We start from the raw sequence: 8,238 nt of genomic DNA on the forward strand, positions 1-8,238 counted from the left end.
CTTTTATTGGCTGTGATTTTGGGACTTTGTTCAAAAAAATCTTTGGCAAACCAAGGACAATGTTTTCCCCCTATATTTTCTTCTACAGCTTTACAGTTGCCGGTCTTCCATTTAAGTCTTTGGCTTATTTTTGCTTTGCTTTTTGTATTCGGTGTGAGATACAGGTTCAATTTCATTCTGCATGTGGAGACCCAGTTTTCCCAATACCATTTGTTGAAGAGCCTACTCTTTCTTTCTTGTATATTCTTGGTGCTCTTGTCAAAGATCATCAGACACTAAATACATAGGCTTATTTCTGAGTTCTGTCCCATTGGTCTATATGTGTGTTTTTATGCCAGTACCATACTGCTTTGATTATGATAGCTTTGTAATATATTTGAAATCTGGTAGTATATACTTTCAGTTGTATTCTTTTTGCTAAAGATTGCTTTACCTATGCAGGATCTTTTTGATTCTCTATGAATTTTATGATTTTTTTATTTCTGTAAAAAGTGTTTTGGAAATTTTGATAAGGATTACATTGAAACTATAGATCATTTTGTGTATTAGGAGCACTTAACAATATTAACTCTTCCAATATGTAAACATGAGATGCTTTCCCATTTATTTCTGTCTTTTTAAATTTCCACTATCAATGTTAATACTTGATGTATATCTTTTACTTCTTTGATTAAGTTAATTACTAAGTATTTTATTCTTTTTGTTACTAACATAAGTGGGCTTGTTTTCCTCATTTTTCTTTTGGACCACTCATTGCTAGTGTGTAGAAATGTCACTGATTTTTGTATGTTCATTTTGTATCCTGAAATTTTACTTAATTAATTTAATGTTTCCAGCAGGGTGGGTGTGTGTGTAATCGTTGACTTATCTACATACATGATTATTGGCAAATAGATTTGGATATCTTTTATTTCTTTGTATAATATGGTTGCTCTAATAGGATTTCCAGTACTATTTGGAATACCAGTAGTGAAAATTGGAATCCTTTCTCATTTCAAATGGTAAAGGAAAAGATTTAGCTTTTCCCCTTTGAATATGATACTAGTTTTTTCCTCCTTCATATATTGCTTTTATTGTGTGGTGATAATTTCTTGCTGTTCCTTTTTTGTGTGTTTTTATCATGATAGATAGCTGAATTTTTTTTTTTTGATAGCTGAATTTTGTCAGCTGCTTTTTCCACATCTACTGAGCTGACCACAAGATTTTTGGTCTTTGTTGTTAATATAGTTTATTGCTGATTGATTTTCCTATGTTAAACCATTCTTACATACCAGGATAATGCCGTTTCCTTGTCGTAGTCATCTTTGACTGAGGGACAAGAGTGATGGGGGCCTCAGTGAACGAGTTTGAAAATGCTCCTTCAGCCACCTTTTGGAAGAGTTTGGGGAGGGTTGGTCTTTGCTCATCTTTCATGACACCACCCCTCCTAGGCTAGCTTCGCTAGGAAGTTTTTTATGCCCATTCTTTCTTCCTGTTTGTTGTAGGCTTGTGCAGCCTTCATATTTCTTCTGGCTTCAGTCTCGGTAGTTTGCATGTATTTTGAGACAAGGTGAGTTCTCAGTGAAGGCGCTGTTTGCGTAGTGCCTGCCAGGGGTACTTACTGTCCCTGCTGGGTGGCGCAGTATATGGCTGTGAGCTGTGACCAGACAGTCCTCATGTAGGAAACTTGTTTATCCTGGAAGATGGCTTTGTGGCTCTTGTTTAACCGTGGCTCTGGTGTTGACTTTGGTTCTTTTTGGCATGCAGGGAAAGCTCAGCCTGGGGTAACCCCTGGTTCATGGAAGGGGAAAATCCAATACACAACCATAGTAGGAAAAGAGGATTTCTTTCCTTAGTCTTGCTAAGAGTTTGTGAATTTTGTTTATCTTTTGACAAAACCGACTCTTAGTTTTGTTCATTTTTCTACCATTTTTCCATTCTTTATTTCATTTATTTTACTCTTAAGAGTTATGTTCGACTTTAGACTGCTTATTAAAGCCATTTTACTATTAATAAAATTCCCTGTGCAGGATAAAAAATGTCTCCTTCTCATTATACCAGAAAACAAAGTTGCTCATAACTGACCTAAGTCTGTAAGTAGTTATCTTGTGTCTTCTTTATTTAGGGAGCCATTAAGTCATTCACCCTGATGTTTTAAGTTAAAGGAAGAGGTTGCTACTGGAAATAAGTCCAATTTAAATACAGATTTTTTACATTGGGTGAGTGGTGTAGCAAGTTGGAAACCAGCCTCACAGAAATTATATTATGTCTATGAACTTTTATCAAGTATGTCAGTATGGTGTGTAATTTAACATGAGTTTATGCATCTTGTGTGATAAATTTGTGAAACATGCATACATCAAGAATAACTTCATGGTACCTTTTATTTAAATTATGCTTTAGGGTTTATACTATTTGTGTATGTATGTATTTGTGGAGCAAGATTGTTCATTTGCAAGAAGTTGATTTACTGGTATTATATATTGTTAGTATTATAATTTTATAAAACAAAGCTTTATTAATATCTAATAATTTTATTATGGCATTTACATATAACATTATTATTTTCATATATTACTCTATTGTCATTGTAACCTGTCATTTCTATGAGGGAACCACTAGTGACTTACATGTAAGTTAAGCTAATATTAGTTGGTTTACTAATTGGCTTACTAATTGCTAATGATATGATTTCAGAAATTAAGCAATAATCAGAGCTTGATATCACATGCCGCTGTTATTCTGTCCTATCCCAGATGTGCTTTGTTTGCTATTTAATATGCATGTCTGTTCCATGGAAAAGCCATAGAGCAATCTTTTAAAAATTGAACCTGGAAATTGTGAACTTCAGACCAGTTCTGTTCTTTTATCTTTCTAAGCTTAATGATCTCAAGTGTCTCCTGAAGGAGATTGCTATGAAAATCAAGTAAAACGACATGAACTGTCATGGAAAAAATCTAATTGTAGCAAGGTAAGTGGCTCTAATTTTTTTCTTTGCTCTAAAAATTTACATATTTTAAATTGGCCTGCCTTTGTTCCTTTCTGGCTTTCTTTTTCTCTTTGTCTTTTTTACTTTCTTTCCTGGTACTGAGGATGGAACATAGGGCCTTCACATTGAGCTATAGCCTCAGCCCTTTTTTATTTTTTGTTTTGAGATGGATCTTACTAAGTCACTAAGTTCCCCAGGCTGGACTTGAACTTACAATACTCTGGCTTCAAGATTGTTTTTAAATTATGATAATTTTCTTACTTATTTTATTTTTATATGTTATCAGGTTTGAAAATAGTCCATTGTGCCAAAAAAATTCAGATAATTCAGGGATAGATAGATGATCATGTGGAAGCCCCTCCTCCTGTTTCCTTCCGCACTGTCAGCCAGGGGTTGCAAGAAGCCTTTAGGGCCTGTATAAAGCTCTTAAAACCTACATAACCATTATGACATAAATGAAACAAAGTCGTACTGTTCTAAGACCTGCTATTTTTTGCTTCCTTAAGACTACGTCATGGGTATCTTTACTGATTGGTGCCTAAAAAGTATACCCTAGTTTCATAATTTATTATTGTGTTTATTGGTATGAGATGCACACATATATGATGACCACCTTTTTACTAACAAAAACTGTTTCAGTGAGACATTTGAAGGTTTTAGCAGTAGCTCATTTGTACAGTAAAGATGTAATTCAATTAAAGTTGAGCTCAAGGCTTTGCTCCAGGATCTGACAATTTGCTTTAATTGTGTTTCCCCTTTACCTGTATGAAGCCTGAAAGCAAACATCAAAGAGGCTGTTAGGGATACGAGGAGTTAAGAAAAAACAGCAATGGGCATTCCACTCACCTAGAGATTTCTGGGAAAGCAAATTGCAAAGAATGGAAACACAATGAGAATTCCTTCTCCACTCTCTCTTCCTCCTTCCCTCCCTTCCCTCTTTCCATTACTATTTACTGAGTACAATTGAGAACCCAGACCTCGAGGGCCCTGGGCTGATCGCTGCCTGTGCATTAAGTGTTTGAACGTCAAACTCTTCCTCGGTGGAGTGATTGTGCTACAGGGGAAATCACTGAGCTCCTTTCACCCCTTTCACTCTATAGTCACTTGGCTGTCTTCCTTGAGGGAATGACAGTCACAGATCAGGGCCGAAAGTCCTCTGCTATGGAGGATGTTTTTGTCAGAGCAAGATCGATGCACATCTGATGCAATCCGAAAGCCAAGCACAGAAGCCCGCTGTATTCGGGGAGGAAATAGTTCAACACAGTGGTGCTTCATGAAGACAACAGCAAACATTATGATAGATTATAATTTGGATTTCGAAACACTCATCATTTTGCTTAACGCATGAGCTAAAAGATAGAAAACGTAACCAGGAATAGATAAAATATTTTAAAATAATTAAAAAATCTAAAAGTGATGAAAGCATTGTAATAATCAGAAAAGATTCAAATTCAGACATGCACCTCTACCCCTCAAACCCTCTGATCTTCTCATCTCTTGTTCTTTTTCAAATATGTTGACTTCAGTAAAATGGGCAAATGGGCTGATTTCCTTCCTACATACCTCCCTTTGCTTAGCCTTTGACCTTCATTAATATATTTAGAGTTAATTAATTGGTGAACAAAAGTGGCTGGGGAGAAGGATGTTACCTCCCTTCCAGTGTGTGCGGTGTGTATGTGTGCACGCCTCCAAGCAAGCAGACAGTGGCAAAATAACCATCTAAGAAAACATGGGTCTCATGCATTCTTAACCAGTGAAATCTTTCGAGAAAAGAATTTGTCAAGTAAGTCCAACTTTTGAGTGTTTTACTTCCAGATATGAGATCTTTTTTATATATTCTCTGTTTCTCATATCTTTAGGAAGGTCACTGAAAATTCAATTTTATAACCAACTGGCTACATGCCACTAAAAAATTACTCTTCCAGGAGAGGGCTGAGGGGAGTCATCTCTCCTTAGGGTCGTGTCCAAGGAAGAGAACATCAGCCTCTGGTGAATGTGACCTGGCACACGTGGGAGGAAGGCAGGAAGCTGACCCTGGGGACAGGTCTTGTCCAGTTCTCCCATCTCCATCCCTGAGTCTGCCTTTGATCCAGCCGCTTACAATGGAATAAACAGACCATTGTGTTACTTCTTTCTCTTTCCCACACCGAGTGAGAAAAGAAGTGAGAATCCAGGGTGAGCTCAGCCACTGGTTTTCTCTTTGTACTTAAGGAGGACTGTTGAGTGTGCAGGGAGGCTGATGCCCCTGTAGATCTTTCTTCCTACACAACAATCCCCCAGTTCTTGAATTTGCTGTACTTAGATTCTGAAAATGAAAGAATCTGAACTTGTTCCTTTGAGAGTTATCACACAACCTCATTTTGATGGATTATTCCAACTTTTAACTTTATTACCAACTCACATTTATTTATGCAGAAACCACAGAGTAAATAAAGTGCTCAGAGACATTTTGGGTCTTCACCCCAGTTGAATGAGCTCAGCCTTGGCCATCCAAGCTCTCTCACAAGATTCACACTGGCAGACTGGCCAGAGTGTGCATCTTTCTGAGCAAAGCATTCTCAGGGCCACTTCCATGCCAAAAGCAAATCTCTTGAGTTTTGGGAGTATACTTGGAGCTCTTCCCAGTATTTTAAATAAACCACACCCTGCCTAAGGATGCAAGTGTGAAATCTCTTCCTAACAGTGTCCTGTCCTTTCTTTCACAGGTGATGTCAGCCAAATGCTAAAGAACAATTTTGCCATGGACTACTAAAGGAGAATTTTTCAGGTCCCTGGATGCACTGAGGATGGTGTTTAGGTCTTCCCAGCGTGTCCACATCTGTGAACAAAGTGTGCGACTGATTTCACACTTGCAAAAGATGGAAAGGAAGAGCATTTCTATTGTGTGTTTCCACAGAGGAGGCATCTGTGACTGTCCCTGTCTGGCACCCTGTCCCGAGGGCTGGGTGTTTAAGTCTTTCTCCCTTCTTCCTTCTCCCTTAACTTTCTTACTTTTAACACAAGCATCAAACAGAAGAACATCTTTGACATTTAAATAAGACCCTGACATGCTTTTATTCTTGTGTTGTTATTTTGCTCATTTCCAGTTGATTCTCTAGTTTTTTCTGTTTGTATTATGGGACTGTAATACACTGATATATATGAAAAGACTTCCAAATCGGGCCAGATTCTAAAACACGCCAGGGCACAAGGATCCTCCTTTTTGGGGGGAAAGTATTTCCCTTCCCATCTTGCTTCACACTTGTGGAGGGAGGTGCTTGAGCAGTGACCTCCCCTCTGGGTCTCCCCAGGAGCACCTGGGGATCACCCTCCTCCCAACTATGTGAAAGTCACCCAGAGAACCTGAGAGGCACCCTGGTGGTGTTTGGGTGCTTTTGTTTCTCTTATTATTTTTCCCATTAAAAAGAATACAGAGATATTGTAGAAAATTAGGCATCACAGGGATGTAGAAAGAACAGAAACAGCCCTTCCTTCCTAAAGTATTCCCTCCACACATCTCTGGATGTTTCCCAACCCCAGGTTTTTCTAGTTTTACTTCCCTTAAAACTTTTTACATAGTGTCATCCTACTAAAGCTACAATTTTTAATAAGCTTTTTCATTTAATATTTTATTAAAGATGTTTTGTTTATAGTCCCAGTATTCTTAAACATTATACTAATAACTTCATAATATCCAACCTCTTGTGATTTCCATAAGGTTGATCATTTGAAGTCTGTTTCCATTGGCCTGAGGATGAACGTCCTTGTGCATAAATCTTTTTTCTGCATTTGGGAAAACTTCCCAAGGCTAGATTCTAAGGAATATCTATTGATTATCAAACCACTTACAAGGCTTTTACATAAATGTATAGCAAATAGGAATTGCTAACTTGAGCATAAGATATGAGATACACTAAGCTACAACTATTAAAATAAAATATTGCATTTAATCCTTAGCTTAGGAAGAAATCAATGTGCTTATTTCGATATTGTGTTGACATAGAATTGGAGCGGTATCTTACTGAGCACTCTGGCCTGGCCTTCTTTGGAACTGGTGTTATCTGAGCTCAGGAAAGTGCTTGGAGTGCAGACAGCAATTTAAATTAGTTTTCCAGCTTTGACTAGACTATAAACCAGTGGATGAAGAAAGGAGTCTTAGAAGCAAGCTATTAAATGAACATCTAATTAGAAAAACTACAAAAGCATTACCCAAAAAGTCTATTTTCATTTTTTTCTGGGCAGGAGTTGAAAGGGCCATTCAGATCCTTCTTGACATTTGCAGGGAATGAACACAAATAAAAGGTTCCTTTCTACTTAACCCTAAGAATGGCCTAAAAGGGACTCTTACACAATAGGGCCCATCAGTTCACAGTTTCAGATGCTGAACGTGGAGGGGATGAAATTTACATGATAAAAAAGGTCCATGAATGGAGAGCTCAAAATTTTCTCTGTGAGAGGGAATGTCATTTCCATTTCACCACGGCAACTAAAATACCTGCTGTTTCCAAAACCACCTGGAAGAAGGTGGTGTCTTCTTCACATGGATTGGGAAAAATATATATGGCAGGGAAAAAAATATGGCGGTCTGTTAGATTGTACAGAGACAGAAGCAGTCTCAACCTCTTGCTCTGAATTCAAATGGGGAATTTGAATTAAATCAGTAAATTATATTTAAAACTCCCTTGAGGACAGTGTCATGAATTTGTGTGTGTATTCATATTTCCACGGCTGGTATTTCTGCTGGCATAAGAAATAGGCCTGTGTGTACCCCCACTTTGAGCGGCAAAAGAGATTCTCCCATTGACCCTAGAGTCTTGAACATTTGCTCAGAATTCACTTGTATTAGGCAGGGAACTTGTAAGGGTTTCCATTTCTGCTTCTCTGCCGGATGTTTCTGCACTGTTACTCCCTAGGCTTTGTTAAGTTAAATCGTGACTTCCAGTGTAGCTCATGGAAATAGCACAGGCACTGAACATTCCTCCAATCAAAGGTGCTACATCTGTTTGTATGTACTAAATGTGGCCGGTGTACCTGTGCACAGTCACTGAGTGTCCGGAGGCTTGGTTTAAATGAGCGAGTTAATGAATTAAATAGTAGAGGAATTGTCCTGTGTTGTTTTTGTCATTCTATGGAAAATGAAAAAATAAAATAAAATTCTTTCACTGAGTCAGAGTCATTTCTAAGGATTTCATTCCTAGAGTTACGTGAGCTGCCATCTTTGAGCAGATGACTGGAACATTCTGAACATTCTGATTGAATGCAGGCAGAAGAAGCTCCCTGTGTTCTGGGTC

At 37.9% G+C, this 8,238-nt stretch overlaps 1 protein-coding gene across 14 annotated transcripts in view; it reads left to right on the forward strand.

The window, feature by feature from the left end:
- The window catches only part of Trpm8 (transient receptor potential cation channel subfamily M member 8), a 139,834-nt gene extending 132,207 nt beyond the window's left edge, over positions 1-7,627 (forward strand). For all 14 annotated transcript variants that reach the window (XM_087209479.1, XM_087209473.1, XM_087209474.1 and 11 more), the window contains 2 exons: positions 2,859-2,950; positions 5,674-7,627. In XM_087209479.1, the coding sequence (XP_087065605.1) occupies positions 2,859-2,909 (51 nt within the window). In that variant the 3' untranslated portion in view covers positions 2,910-2,950; positions 5,674-7,627. The remainder of the gene's footprint in view (positions 1-2,858; positions 2,951-5,673) is intronic.
- Positions 7,628-8,238: the final 611 nt, after the last annotated feature.

This window comes from Heterocephalus glaber, unplaced genomic scaffold, assembly GCF_053883595.1.
Source record: "Heterocephalus glaber isolate CG9 unplaced genomic scaffold, H.glaber_assembly_v1.0 deba00001004, whole genome shotgun sequence".
Classification (NCBI taxonomy): domain Eukaryota; kingdom Metazoa; phylum Chordata; class Mammalia; order Rodentia; family Bathyergidae; genus Heterocephalus; species Heterocephalus glaber.